The following is a 15,986-nucleotide window of genomic DNA, read 5'->3' on the forward strand; positions in this document are numbered from 1 at the left end:
TCTATTCTAACTTAATATTAAGTGAAAAATGAATTCATCATGAATTATTCCATTCATTTGTGGGCCTCGTAGAGTGTGAAACACTTTGCGTGTAGGTGAATGTTGCAACGTTTGCAAATCTGGTTTGTGTGTTTGTGGCAGTGCTTGCATCGACGACTTTTTCCATCTGGTGACCGTTCAATGAGATGACTTTTGACTGCGTCATTTACCAGTCCATCAGGTTCATAATCAGGATCGTCAATGTCATCATTCTCCATATCGACCTCGTCGTCACTGGCAAACTCTTTCTCGAAGGAAGTGATCAAGTGCTTGGTGATTTTGGAACGGAATTCGAGTTGTGATAACGGTTTGAACGGGTTGGCACTATTTTTAGCCACGAAACAATGCAATTTCCATGCATTAACCACTGCGGTGCTCAACTGCCATCACCATTTCTTGCCACGCACATTGACCCGATAGTTCGCTGCTGCATTGTCATGCAAATCCACGCCGCCCATGTGTTGATTGTAAGAATTGATAAGGTGCGGCTGATGAAATGCTGCGATTCGCTTTTGCTTTCGATCATACCGTCGGGTCGTTTTCAATGGCTCAATCGTTTCAAAGTTTGTGATCATGTTGACGTCAGCGTTATCGTTCCAACGTGCCATGAGAATTTTCGTTCGAAGTTTTCTCCGTTGGCCAACTGACTTAAAATCATTCAAAATGCATATTATGAATTCAAACGATTATGAAATGTGATAAAACACGTCTAAAACAACGATATTGATGGTAAAAATTAATTCTATGAATGTATTTTCATTCTTTCTTGAGGATTAAAAAAATTCAAAATTTCACCTACATTTGATTACATTAGGGACCGTTGGTCGGAAAAACGACCAGCACATTTTTGCTCATTCTGGCTAAGTGCGAAGAAAAATTATCGATCTGGAAAGTGGAAACTTCTTTTTTCGACTATATTATTCATATCTGAAAGTTTGAATCATTTTGAAAACAAAATAAGGATCGCGGTCCAAAATGGGTTAAAGAAAAACCATATTCGATGTATTTTGGTTTCGATTTTTCGAATATTTTGAATAAGATGTTGTTTGAAAGTCAAGTGAAATGTGATTTGGGCGATTCATTTAATTATAAAACGATCAAACATATTTTACGACTATTTTAGAAATGCCTAATGCTATTTATAAACTCTAGTCGCGATAATGACGCATTCAATTCATTCAGCCATGCCACTTGATGCATATCAATAAATCTCAGACAAAATGTTCTCGCATTTGTTTCTGTATTCTCCACAGCCGACGACGACGATTCCGGTCAAAATACAATATCAGCAATGCCACCACATACACAAATAAATCATAATGCACACAGCATTCGGTGGGAATTTACTGTGCGGCTATCTATTATAATAAAAAAAAGTAAACAAATCAAGAACGTTGGAAAATAAAATTGTTACGTCTACGGCCAGGCCAGTATGTGATTTATTTGTTTACAGGCATGCTTGACATTTATGATCAACATTGCCTAACTGCAATATGCAATGAGCGGCTATCAAACATTGCGGAGATCATGACCATTGATTGATCGGCCAATCTTTATGATGGCTTTAAATCAAACGCATTTTTGCAATGCAGCACCGACACATTGGCCATTAGCCGATTTGAGCCATCATTACTGTACATTTTCCTTTGAAAATGTTAATTAAGACAGACTGAAGTACATATCGGTCAATGTTTGTATGCGAGATGCAATCCAATGAACAATGAATATGGTGGAGATAAAAAATGAGCCGAGTCCCACATGTGGACAATAAACTTGCGGCAATCTGCACTGCAGCTTAATGTTAGTGCATTTGATTTTCAATGAACAATTGGCTAGCGATTCTTGCACATAGAATTGAAATCCGTTACGATATCAAGTTTGTTGTTGCCTTGTATTTTTTTTTCCCTTGGTTTCTCTCTCTCTCTGCTCGCCCATTCAAAGTGAGTGTATTGCACTTGAGTATTGATAACAAATTTGTTGCTTTCATCCAACACGTATTACCATATCAAACGAGTTTTTGGAATATGGTTTCAGATCGTTCCGTTGAATTGCGATTGTATGTGACTTGCATTTTTGTAAGTTTTTTTTTCAGTTTGTTGTATTGAAAGCATTGAACCGGCCTACAATGCAGTAGTAAGCATATGCTTAGGCCGTTTTCTGCATTTCATACAGAACCTTGACCATAGGCTTTGACTAACAACGATTAAAATGCGAATTATAGAGAAAAAAAATTGTTTCACTTTTTTTGTATGTTCGTTATTAGCTTTCCCAATTAAAATAGAGCAAACAACTAATACGTGTGTGCTTTGCTGCACCGTCAATTTCATTTTATCGAGTAAAACGTGAAAGAAAATGCAAAGAATGTGATAAAAAAACATTTATGACTGATGAATAAAACATGAACCAACCGTTGAAAACATTTTGCGTTTGTCTAGCGTGATAATGAACTTAATAATGCTAATTAGAGTATAATTATTTTGCATGAAGCGCAATCGGGATGCAGGCCGAATGAGAGGCTCACATTGAGAGCTAGAACGACAACAACGACGACGACGACGACGAAGACAGCCATTTCGAATGCTTTTTCTTTTCTTTTCTCTAGCTTGAACCAATCTATTCACAATAAACCATTACATCGATACAATGTTTTCTATTGAATTGCTATTATTTTCGTTCGTTGGGTTAACGAAATCACTTCGTTTTTTTTTTCTGTTGCAGCAAACCAAAGCAAAACAATTTCATGTTAACGTTCTATCACATTTCAATTGCAAAGTCAGGAGAATCGTGAATTTTCGATTGCGTTTGCGTCAGCAGCGAAATAATTTCACGCAACGTTTTGAAGATTTGCACTTTTTGTTACGTTAGGTGTGTGTTCAATAGATATAGATGTCTATCGACTTGGGTTTGGAAAATTTCACTTGGCTTCATCTCTCTTTCTTTTATTTACGATACGAGGTGAAAGGCAGGCGTGCGCTTGTTCGCGATCACACTTGTGCACACATATCGGCGCCAATTGACTTTTAAATATCTAACGGTTGTTCGCTTTTTTTCTATTTCCACTGTATAATCGAATTCGTAATTGATCGATGATTCTTATGCGCAAAAATGATGGGGATTAACAGCCAACTATAGCGGTTGTTTGTCTTTTTAGCAGTGTGTCAAGCAATAAATGGATTTTTGGGTTAAATGAGATAGTCATTTTTGTTGGTTGATAATAAATTGCGACTTATTTTTTGTTTACGAAACGCAGGGTGCACTCATAAAAACCACCAAAACCATTGTCGGCTCATCGTTAAAAATTATTATTTGCCAACGTCTTCGTAGATCGTGTTAACCAGTTGGACAGAAAAAAAGGTGCAAAAGCCACGGTTCGAACTGTGGAACAACATCAAAAGCAAAAAGAAAAAAAAGTCAATCGAATGGTCGGCTCATTAAATCGTATTGTGGCTGTGTTTGGTTCTGCTGCTGCTGCTGCTGCTGACGACGGAAGAAGATTCGAACACGTTCAGCGAATACAAAATGAAAAGAACACGTACATTGAAATGAGACGAAGCAGCGCAACGTAACCGATAGAGATAGAATGCGCATGCAATGGAACAAGAGAGCAAGAGATACCGCGCGCACCCATCGCATGTGTATATATACATGTACGCTAGTTTCTATAGCATATATATCTGTTTACTGTTTTCATTATTGTTATTATATTGTTGGGCGCTGGGGCTGTTGTGAACGCTTTCGAATTCATAAAACGTCTTGGTTTCATGCTAGAGAGTCGTTGAGATGTGTTTATAAACGACAAGAAGATCAGTTACGGCTTGAACTTGACCGAGTGAAGAAGTGCACTGTGAATCGTGTGATACAGAAAACGTTAATTTTTTCAAGAGAAAAAAAAACAATTCAAATTTTTCAAAGTAATTTTTTGTCGTTATCAAAACAAGCAACAGCAGCAAAAGATGTGGTCGTTTAAATGCATCACATTTGTGTGGTGTTTGATGTTGGTATCAAGCGCTTGGACATTGCCAACAGCAAAGATCGACAATGAATTGGACGCACAAAAACCGGAGCAGATAATAGCGGTGGATGTGATTCAAATGCCAGCCGATGAAAAGCCAAATGATAACTCAAAGCCAAGTGAAATGGCGGTCGATCCAAAGCCAATCGAAGTGAAACCTACGGAGCAAACAAAACCAAATGAAGCACCATCAGCGTCATCAGCACCAACCACAACGATTTTGGAAACGATTCCATTGAGTGTAGGACCACCGCGCCGTCAATTCCTCTACGATCAAAGACAAGATGGAAAATACAATATTCGTGCTGATTTGGAGAATTTCGTCATTTTAGTTGTGCCATCCAGTGGAAATTCATTGTTGGATCTTTTGAAACGGTCGGGTCAACGTCAACCACAGCAACATCATAACAAACGCCAGCATCACACCAAACATCATAAAAAATATCATACAGCATCCGCGAGCAAATCAGTTGAAGTAAAAAAAGCGTCAAATCGTTTGGATTACTTGAATCGACCAGAGGGTGAAGCTGAAACTCCTGCCGTCGGTGAATTCATTGAAGGACGTACACCATATCATGTCGATATTCAATCAGATGAAATTTTGCAACCAGCTGCATATGCTACGGGCGGTGTTCGTTCGATTGCTGACCTTCCATTGATCAATTTAGATGAAAATATTGCATCATCCACATCAGGTGCATCTGATCCGACTATTGTAACAGTTACAGGTAAACAAGAACAACAACAGCCACCTAATTTATCATCGTGGCCAAGTACTACTACTACTTCTACTGACAACACAGATTCCTCCTCTCCACGCTTGCCAAAATCTATAACAAACGGTGGTTACGGCAATCCATTTAGCAACGGTTTAAATACGGTTATACTAACACCAAATATCAAATCCTACGGCAATGATTACCATGACAATAAACCAAGTAAAAATTATAACAATTATTTTAGCCGAAAGAATAGTGTACAGATTGTAGATAGAAATCCAAATTTGGGTGTAAATGAGCGACAAAATGATAATTATAATAATGGATATGGAAATGATATGGTTGTCGCGACCAAATTAATAAATTCACCAACAACAACCATCACCTCCGATTCGATCGATTTAACTGATTCAAAAACTTCGTTTAACAGTTTAAATGTAGGTAATATTGATCGTTTGGCTCTAGCAGGTGATAGCACAAGAAAAACAGACGCTGACCTGGCAAATGCACAATGGGAACTCACACTATTGGGTGCCGAAGAGCAATGCGGTCCAGATCGACGTCGTGATAGCTATGGTGTATGTCAATTTGTGCCAGCTGACTATGCAACTACATAAAGTTTATTTATTGCATTTTTTTTAATCAAATGTTTAAAATTAAGAGAGAAATGTGTGTGGTTTTTTTTTCTTTTTAAATGAAGAGAAAAAAAAACATTCACAAAAATTAATAGTTATTTATTATGTTATGCTGCGTTGATTTTCGACAAATTGTATGCACAACATTTCTTTTTATCTCGATTTAGAGCTAGAGCAAACAAATGATAATTTTAGTTGTAATTATATCCATGTAATTTAAGTTGGTAAAATATAATTTGAAAAAGAAAGAAAAAGCTGTGAGAAACTGCGTCTAAAATATTTATTGTTGTTTTTGTAATTTTTTTTGCGCTTTAAAATTGGTTTCGTCTGTATGAGACAGCATCGCCTGCAGCAAAACTTGTTCGACAACTTTGGAATGCGTAATGTTAACGGTAAATTTCTATTTTATTTTATTTACTTACACTTATCGTCTTCATGCGTCTTCAACACACACACACACACACACACACACATCGGTTGATTGAGTGATGATGGCGCAGGTTGTTGACTGATGCAATGCAATGCAAATTTCATGCCGTTGATTTAAAGATTTCATTTTGAAATTTATTATGATAATTTCTTAATTTCGTGCGATAATTGTGTCATTCGTCTTTTTTATGTTGAAGACAACCACAAATTGAACGACAGCGACGACAACGATGCAAAAAAAAATCACATGTATGTGAATCAAGTATTTTCGTTTTACCTTACTCATTGGCTGTATTAACGCTATTAACGCTTGTACAGAGGCGGCTACATGTATTACGTACGCCTTGATCGCCGCTGCACTTACCGTTCAATCAAGAGCATACAGAGTTCAACAAACTTATTACCTGAATCTCGGTTGGTATCACCACATCGGATCATATACAAACAACTGGATTTCCGTGGAATTTCAAATAATCGCATGCATTTCAAAATGTCCGACAAGTAAGACAAATTCTGGAGGGACAGAAATGACCACAGTAGAATCTGTTTCAGTTTGATATTTTAGAACAAACAATTACGGTTTGGAGTAGGAAAAAAACGCATGAATTTTTCTGAACACAATTTGTTCAGTTTTTTCAAATATTGTTTTCAGCTTCTTTACTATTTGCTTCATTTAGCTATTCAAACATCAATTATCATTGGTACAACTTATGTCTAAAAAAATTCCAAATTCAAACAGATACAAATTCAATTGCTAACTCTCAAAAAAAGAAAAGAAAAACATTGTTTCAGATCGGCTTCTTCAAAAATAGGTACATATAGAAAAGTATTACAAACAATTTGAATTTCAAAACAGCAGCATTTTCCCAACTATCAATTTAGTCTTCTTGTATTTTTTTCTCTTCATCTTCTCTGTTACATTATTACAAAAATCTCTTTCTCTGCAATCGAATACCATCAAGACGGATGATCTTTTGCTCTAAAAAAAAACTATTAAATGGGAATTGTAGCACCGTTCACTGTGTTGATTTACAATTTGTGATTCCATAAATGGCAATTTATTCGGTTACGTTGTGGAATTTTTTCAACGTTTGATTCCATGAAATTTCAGAGCCAGAGCTACTGTTTCCTTCTCGAGTTTCGTACATATTGAGCCTTGAGCATTTCAAGTGACTGATTTTCACCGAACACGACATTGTTGACTTGTAATTCTTTTAGCATGTACTCAGCGCAAACCCGTAGCAATGCGACGCGCTTCATCAAATTTTCATTGGGCCTTTCGTTGGGTCGTGTTTCTCGGCCGTTTTTCTTCTTTGGAGAAACTTTTTTCATTGTGGTGGTGCTGGTGCTCGGGAAAGATTTACGAAATGTTGCTGTCGTTGAATTAGACGATGATGCGATGGTCGAAGTGGAATTATCATCGTTGCTGAGTTCGGTTCGACTTTCAATAAATTCCATTTGTTCATCACTGTTTGATCGCACTTGGTGTACCGATTTTCGACGACTTTGGCGGATCGGCATCTCTCTGTTGACTATCTTAATGTCTTGTAGACTAGCTAAATTTACCACTCGGATTGGTGCCACTTTTCTCACTTCATCATTGGTTTTATCATTCTTTGCCATATTTTCTTTCCAATGAAATACTTAAGCACACAAATTACTACCTGGAAAAGGTAATGTCTTTTTTTCGGATTCTCTTTTAATTGTTTTTTTTTTTACTTGGTTCAACCAATTCGTTTTTAACCTCTACAGACAAGCCATTGTTTGGTATTTAGCGCTGTAGTCATAAACATAGAACCTAACCAAAAAAAAATAACCAAATCGCTTTCAAAACATACAAACCGTAAGCGAATTCGCCGCTGATGCGATGATTTTTTCCCAGTTTGACAGGCGCACATCTGACAACCCGAAAAATCATGGAACGTCATCGGTACATTAATGCGACGTGTAATAGTCGTGTGGCACGTATCAAGTCAATCCACTACGAGAACCGCACTACAACTCACATTCGATTTACTAACTCGCTTGTGAAAGGTAAGAATTCCAAATTGTTTCCCGTTCAATTTCAATCCATTTGTTTTTGTTAGTTTTCAAGTGAATTTGATTGTGTTTCAAATAAATTGCTATTTTTTTTTCCATTGGAAATTGATTTAATTCAGTGACTAGAAGAAAAGTTCATTGGTTTTTTCTGTAGTAGTTTTATTTTTTCGTTCTTTACTGTGCTTTTACAATTTCACTAAAGTGTTGTACGTTTCTCCCTCTCTCTTTTGCAGACAGCTTAACAAATCAACTTCAAAAAGAAAATGGATCAAGTCATTAAATTCTGCGAACCAGGCCGTTTGTTTGCCAAAGACTCAATCCGTTTGGTGAAACGATGCACAAAGCCGGATCGTCGTGAATTCCAGAAAATTGCAATTGCCACAGCCATCGGTTTCTGTATTATGGGCTTCATCGGTTTCTTCGTCAAACTCATTCATATTCCAATTAACAACATCATCGTCGGTTCATAAGCCAACTCAACAAACACGCACCAAGCAACTCATTTCGATTTTGAAGTATTGCTACCAAACACCAACTCAGCTGAAGCATACAAAATCATTGGAATTTCACTTATAATAAGTAAATTAATCTTTTTTTTTCTGTTTCTATCCCTCATATGATTTGTTTTTTGTAATGAAATTTTTCAACCACAACATGTATTTAATCAGAGTATGATACAAAAAGGCATGAAATCACAAAAATAAAAGTATATTGTGTAATAAGACAAATCAATTTTTGGTGTAGTGTTCAATTCATTTTGGAGATGGCAAACATTTGGCCAGTGTGTTTAATGGTTTTTTGACAGCTTAGAAGTAATTTGCATTCTTTTTTCAGTGGAAATATATGTTTTTCTTTGTGGAAGGTAAAGGCTTAATGACAGCAGACACGGATAAATTAGTTGTGTCCATACAATTAGACAGTGCAATTTGGCGCTATTAGATTTGTCTGGTGCATTTGACATTGAAATTAGAGGAATTTCGACCAACCTATGTGTACGTCGCTCACTAGCAACACGACAACCACAACACATCCGCGTCGCTTTACCCATCTACGTCTTCGATTGCGGCTTGCGTTCGTATCGCAAACACATTCAAGTGCACATCCAAATTAAACTGTATTTGGAAAGCGTTCAAGAATATGAATTTATGTATTAAGGCGAAAATAATTTGCGATAAACGAATTTGAAAAAATGGTAAAACATTGAATGAGTTCAGAGTTTATTTTTCAATTCACGTTGATTCCCTTACAATTTACGATATCTTTGGTAATTGGTTTGTGATGTTCAACCTTAAATCATTACATGTACTATATCTGCAAAAGATACCACCACCTTCATCGAAGGTGACTTTGGCGCCTCTTGAGAATGTGTTGAATTGAAAATTAGTTGAAAGTTGGCCACGCCCCTCGACTGTAAATGATCCTGTACAGGTGGTTATCTGGACAATCAAAGTTGTATCCTTCTCAAATGTGAATTTAACATTACCCGTAATAGTGGTTTTGATAACCGTTACAAACACTTTTTCATTGAAAGTATATATTTTATTTGCTGTAATGTTTTGACCATTAAATGTGACCCTCTTTATTTTTTCACTTGTAGCCGATGCGCCGGTCAGCATCAAAAATATTAAGACAAAATTGCCACAAGTATAAATCATTTTGTCTACTTGTTGGATTTTCTTGCAAATTTTAATGCTTTTACACCCTTCAACTTCCCTTTTGAACTAACAGTCTGAGTGGAAGACGCAAGTATATATGCTTAATTAGATAGCACAAGTGTGCGCTTTGATTAGGAAACAAGTGTTCCGTTTCGGCAATCCAATTGAATTGGATGCATCAAAATTAGCTCGCCATACTCTAATCATTATGGAATCAACAATAACTATTCAAAACCAGATTGTAGCAATTATTTATCGATTTCATTTTCCAGATCCTGAAGATGGATTCAATGAATGCGAAATATATCGATTTAGAAAATTGATTTTTTTGCATTTTTACTCTCGGAACTAAAGGGAGGCAATACAACAGGTAGCACAAGTGTGCGCTGTGATTAAGACACAAGTGTTCTGGCAATACAAAAACAAGCCAATCGAATTGGCCACATCAAAATATATATGCAAAATATGCGATTTGTGCAAACAATTGATTGGTTCCACATAAACCGATTGTTTTGTTTCAACAACTTGCATCAACTGAAACAGTTTTTCTCCGCAGTTTTGATCATTTTTATTTATCGATTTTTTTTCGTTTTTTAATATGAATGAAAAAAACATTGAACACGATTTACACTGAATAAATATCAGAGTTTTTTTTATATCCGTATATTGCCATCCAAATTGAACTGTATTTGAAAAACGTACAAGAATATGAAATTATGCATTAAGGCAAAAAGAATTTTCGATTAAAGAATTTGAAATGATGTTCACAAAAAATGGTCAAGCTTTGTATGACTTCAGACTTTATTCACACTCATTCCATCACAACCGTCGATATTTTCGATAATATTTTTGTGATGTTCAATCTTAAATTCATTAAATGTACCAAGTCTGCAAAAGATAATACCATCTTCATGAAGGGAAGCTGTGTCGTCTCCTGAGAATGTGTTGAATTCAAAAATAGTTTCAAGTTGGCCATGACCTTCGACTGTAAATGATCCCGTACAATTAGTCGCTTGGACGATCAAAGTTGACTTCTTTTCAAATAGGAATATAACATTAGCCGAAATAGTGGATTATAACCTCTACATAAACTTCTTCATCGAAAGTATAGGTTATATCAGTTGTAATGTTTTGATCGTGGATGTAGACCTCCTTCGTTTTTTTTCTTAATTTTATCCGATGTGGTGACGGTCAGGATCAAAAGTATTAAAACAAGATTGCCACAAGTATAAATCATTTCGTCTTCTTTTTTTGGATTCTTCTTGTAAATTTGAATGCTTTCAACTTCCTTTTCAAACTAACAGTCTGAGTGGAAGACGCAAGTATATATGCTTACTTTAATTATAATTTGAACCGCTGTGCGATTTGTGCATATAATAATTGATTGGTTCCACATAAACCGATTGTTTCGTTTCAACAACTTGCATTGGTGTTAGTAAGCATTACTAAGAAACTAATATTTTAACATACCGAGCAACGCTAATGTGAAATAAAAACTGAATAAAAAGTGATTGTCGTGGGTTTAATAAAATGCACTGGAATATTTTTTTCTCGAATTTGTTTCATCATTTTTATTTGTCGATTTGTATTATCAAAATAAGGCTGCATATGAAAAATGTAGAAAAATATGAAAATACGGATTTGAGTACAGTGATTTTCAATATAAAGATCCGAATTGAATTGATTCTAGAAAAAATTGTCGAAGGTTGTTTAACCCATAAATACACATCCGCTGTATTCTTTTTGAAGTTTTCCGTAATTTTCAAACGTAGTCCGTCCCATATAAGTGCTCCCTATGCAATTCAGAACACCATCTTGATAAAAGATAACCGTGATACTTCCAAGGAACGTGCTTCCTTCAAAATTGACATTAAGTTTGCCATTGCCTTCAACTTCGAATGATCCCATACATGTGGTTCCGGTGACTATCAAATTTGCATCATCATGAAATACAAATTTAACTGCACCCATGAACGTGGATTCACGAAACGTTACATTAACTTTTTCATCAAAATTATAGGTTTTTGGTGAGAAATGTGTTTCTCCATTGATATTGAACTCGATTACTTTTCCAATTTCATCATACTCTTGATAATAATGCTCCTCTTCGTTTCCATTTAAATTTACAATCCTTCCATGCGTATTGGGCATTTTGTTGATGAATAATATAATAACCATGAAAATAATAAACAAGACTAATAAATGTACAATTTTGTCTTTTTTTGAAATGCATAATACTTCTCTGAGAGTGCAAACTAATTCCTTGAGATAATGGAATGTATTATCGGGATGTAGATCGACAACCAATGCAGGATGTAGATCGACAACCAATGATGCAGCAAAACACTTTTTGCTTGCATGGAAATCACATCTCTGGAATTTCGTACAAAGTTCGGCATGGCCCTTGTATGAAGCCGACCCGAAGCAAACATTTCCCTCACAATTTAATGACGAATTTTTATGGAAAATTACTTTTATTTTTATTACACTCTTTGAATTCGGTCTGGAGCTGTCCATAACCTTCAAAATATACCGATCCGTAACAATGGTTTTTTTAAAATTTTATGGCAGCATCATCATGGAATATGAATTTAAGAGAACCACGAAATGAACAATCTCTAACAGTTACTTCAACCTTTCTGTGATAGACAAACGATTTGCTACCGGAAAAATTTTCTCCAGCAATAACAACGGAGGCTATTTTCTCAATTTCTTCAGTGGACATATTGCTCGATGAATCACTTTCATGTTGGCTTGCATCAGTTTCGTTACTTTCGTGTGTCTCCTTAACTTCTTCCACATTCGCTGTTTACAAAAATATTTAAATTGTGAAAACCGAGCACACAAGTCCCAATACTTTTTTTTTTGATTATTTTTAATACGATAAACTTACATGGATTTGATAGATTTTGCAAACAAATTTTTCGTTTTGGATAATATCTGTTTATTTGCTATTTACTTATAAGTCAATAGATTCAAGTTTTGACACTGTCTATGTTAAATGTTCTGATGGATAATTTTTAACGTGCATCGACTGACTGCTGAATGCATTGTACTTTGTGTACAGGTATTTAAGGATGATCATTATGCTTGGTTAAGGTCCTGATGCTCATATTCTATAGTTGATATTTTCATACCTACGATGCGCCACTTGCAAGCATATAGCTATTTGTACTAAAATATTGTCAACATCAGTCTACTACGTTTACACTTGACAAAATAAAACGACTCGAAATTACATTGACTTTGACTGAAGTATGTCCAAATTCCAACATTTCTTATACCACTTATTACATAGCTTCTTCCATCTTTCTTTCATTTCATTTGTTTTTCTCGAAATGAGCACTTTTGCGAAGTCAATGTTTCTTATATATGATGCAACAAAAAAAACCAATCAAGCATATGAGAATCAACGGTAAAATTATATTATTGAAAAAACCAATGAGTCTTATGAGTTCGGATCCATCATCGCTAAGCAAACGTTCAATGAAATTGCAAAAACTTTTGAAAATAGCATTCAAATTCGTAACAAAGACCTCCAACTCTGAAAATTGTTTGTTGTTGCTTTGACACTGTGTTGATTTATGTGGCTTATTTTCTGTTTCGCTTGAAGTGTTTTTCTTCTCATAAGTGCACTTTTTACTATCGAAGAAATCGCATCCTTGGAAATTCATGTGAAGTTCTGCATAGTGTTTGTATACAGCTGGTCCCGAGCAGTTAATCTGCTGACAATTTAATGTGGAATTTTCATGGAAGGTGACGGTTTTGCTATCCGAAAAAGTGCAATTTTCAAAATTCACCGTGGCAGCATCGTAGAAAATGAATTCGATGGAATCATAAAATAAGCAATCCTTAACAGTTACTTTAACCTCGTTGTGATAGGTGAACATTGCACGATCATGAACTGTCTCTCCTGCAATAATAACTTGGGGTATTTTCTCACTCTCATCGTCTTCAGTTGATTTGTCGTCCGATGATTCACTGTCACTATCTTCCTCTTCGCTTGATGTACCACTCACTGAATCGATCTCATCTTCTTCGGCTGAAACCTCGATCCATGAATCGCTTTCATTTCCAGTTTCTTCAGCTTGATTTTCTCTTTTGACTACAGTCAAATTTTTCGTTTTCAAAAAAATAAGAGTTTAAATTGCAATAATAGCACTTAAATATACACATTTTTCATTTCAAATTGAATATTGAAAGGATATTATTTAAGAAGAGTTGAACTTACCTTTATTTGTTGAATTTTCGATACACATTTTTACTGGAAATTATATTTTTTGTTCACTTTCTTTCTATTTTCCAAATTTAGCTCTACGAAGCTCAGGCGTATGACTTACTCGTGCACCGACTGTCTGCATTGTGTTTTGTTCCACTTCGTCTGCAGGTATATAAAGGCGATCACAGTGGTTAGTAAAGGTCCTGAAATTGTTACCTGAAGCTATTCCTGTCGCTGTACCACTGACAGAAAACAATTGGCTTTTATGAACCCATGGGTTCACAATACATGCATGTATTTGTTTTTCAAAGAAATTTGAATTTTTAATTTTTACCAAGTTTCGCTCAATTGTTTTTTTCTTCAGTTTTTTCTAATTTTCTAAACTTATATTTTACAAAAAAAAAACCAAAGTAGTTTTCACATGGTAATTGTAAACCAAACCTGAACGGTTTGTTGTCATGAGGCACGTTCAAAGATAAAGAGGTCATAACAATCAATTTATTGCTTAAGCATTTATTCTATTATCGCTCTTACCTCTTGGTCTTATTACTCCTCCGAATGGATTGAGGCTGATTCAAATACTTTATGTCGATGAACAATTCGATTCAAATATTAGTTCATATTTTATAAAATGTGAGGAAGCTTTGAATTCAGTACAACGAATAACAACTTATTGTGTACATATATGTGATAGAAGACGTCAGTGTTGTTAACAAGGTTGACAATCATTGGCAGAATAACAACATGCGATTTTTCTCATACTTTAACGTAGGACACTTTCAAAAACATAGATTGTGATAATCTTCCATAAAGTAGAACACGTAGAATGGTATAACCAGACATTCCGTAGGCTGCATATTGAGCTGAGCTATTTACAAATAGCTGGCTGTTTGGTACATTTTGGTTTTTTGACTATCGAACCATGCAAATTCATGTGAGATGAAAAATTTATGACACAAATTCATGGAAAGGATGGAAATATGTGTCCCAAATTTATCATCTCACATGAATTTGCATGGCTCGATAGTCACAAAATGAAAATATACCAAACAGCCAGCTATTTGTAAATAGCTCAGCTCGATATGCAGTCACACGGAATGTCTGGGTATAACTTATTACCCAATTGAATTTCAAAATAATTAAGATGGGTTGAATCATCAGATAAAAACATCAGTAAGAACATCAGAGAATAAATTGTTCAACATTCAAATCGGGAAATTTTAATATATTGAAGAACAAACCGTTTACCGTGTTTGAAATCCTTTTCTAAAGCTTTTATCTGCCCGAATATGCAATAAAATGCTTGTGAAGCATAGTTTTAGGCGTTAAATACATTATCAGTAAGGATTGTTTGAGGCAATAAGATTTTGAAAGCAACACCAAGAAATGAAAATACGTAACGTTCAATGAATATCAATGTTGGCCATGTTTTCCGAAATATTATGCACTTTTCAAGAATCATATACAAACCGCCTCTAGCATTGATAAAAATGTGACAACTAAGATTGTTAATTTATCAATAATAAAACGTTTTTTTTGATGATTCACTTTATTTTCTATATTTCAGAAAGAAAAATCCAACTTTCAACACATCGCAGTTGATGGGATCAAACAAAAATTGTAACCAATTATCTCCTCTTGTAGTTTTCCTTTGAAAAGTTTCTATATTTAATTACCGCTACGGAACTCACTTTTTAGTGACTTGCAATATTTCCCGAACACATATAAGATATAAGCAATGTTAGATTTTACTTGCCCCCACCAGACTTCTCTTGAGACTGATCAAAATGAGTGATAGCATGAGTAAACATTGCTAATTAATAAATAAACACAATACGATATATAAAGAAGCGGCATAATTTTTTCTTATCAAATTATGGTATTCAATTGAATATAAAATTCGGTATTTTTCACATTTTTCAAATAAAATCACACGTTTAACTAGAACAAACAAAAATGTATATAATTACGGATAAACTTTTTTTAAATTTGGAACCAAAAACCATCAATGATATTTTCCATTGACTAATTTGTTTGTTGGTTGAAACAAACGAACGAACGTACGCACTTTCTGACTTAGAAATAATGTGTGCTACAATGTCAACACGTTCCTATCTATAACAAATGTTTTGAATTATTGTTTTATCAAAATCAAATTATTCCATTCACCTGATATTCAAAGATAATAATATTGATAAGCCAGTCAGTCCGTGCTGTCCAATCCATTTGAAAATGCAA

General features: G+C 35.0%; 3 protein-coding genes across 6 annotated transcripts; 2 read left to right on the forward strand and 1 right to left on the reverse strand.

Moving 5' to 3' along the window:
• The first annotated feature begins 3,737 nt into the window (after nt 1-3,737).
• LOC129565183 (uncharacterized) lies at nt 3,738-5,684 on the forward strand. The gene is made up of 2 exons (XM_055439747.1): nt 3,738-4,779; nt 4,855-5,684. Exons 1-2 carry the CDS (start codon nt 3,993-3,995, stop codon nt 5,385-5,387), a joined length of 1,320 nt encoding a protein of 439 aa, XP_055295722.1. The 5' UTR covers nt 3,738-3,992; the 3' UTR covers nt 5,388-5,684.
• A 2,037-nt stretch (nt 5,685-7,721) lies between these two features.
• Nucleotides 7,722-8,606, forward strand: LOC129565187 (protein transport protein Sec61 gamma-2 subunit). The gene is made up of 2 exons (XM_055439753.1): nt 7,722-7,868; nt 8,108-8,606. Exon 2 carries the CDS (start codon nt 8,138-8,140, stop codon nt 8,342-8,344), a length of 207 nt encoding a protein of 68 aa, XP_055295728.1. The 5' UTR covers nt 7,722-7,868; nt 8,108-8,137; the 3' UTR covers nt 8,345-8,606.
• Nucleotides 8,607-12,466: 3,860 nt separating this feature from the next.
• On the reverse strand, nt 12,467-15,814 carry LOC129565188 (uncharacterized). Of its 4 annotated transcripts, XM_055439757.1 has the most exons (4): nt 15,440-15,814; nt 14,283-14,329; nt 13,761-13,910; nt 12,467-13,634 (listed from the first exon to the last, which is right to left on the reverse strand). In XM_055439757.1, the coding sequence occupies exons 3-4, from the start codon at nt 13,786-13,788 to the stop codon at nt 12,886-12,888; spliced, it is 777 nt and encodes a 258-aa protein (XP_055295732.1). In that variant the 5' UTR covers nt 13,789-13,910; nt 14,283-14,329; nt 15,440-15,814; the 3' UTR covers nt 12,467-12,885. The 4 variants fall into 4 exon arrangements, with proteins under 4 accessions (XP_055295732.1, XP_055295733.1, XP_055295729.1 ...); XM_055439758.1 differs by lacking the exon at nt 14,283-14,329; XM_055439754.1 differs by lacking the exon at nt 15,440-15,814 and having other exon boundaries at nt 14,283-14,733.
• Nucleotides 15,815-15,986: the final 172 nt, after the last annotated feature.

This window comes from Sitodiplosis mosellana, unplaced genomic scaffold (assembly GCF_009176505.1).
Source record: "Sitodiplosis mosellana isolate CC-2019 unplaced genomic scaffold, AAFC_SMos_1.0 Smas_scaffold_2, whole genome shotgun sequence".
NCBI lineage: Eukaryota > Metazoa > Arthropoda > Insecta > Diptera > Cecidomyiidae > Sitodiplosis > Sitodiplosis mosellana.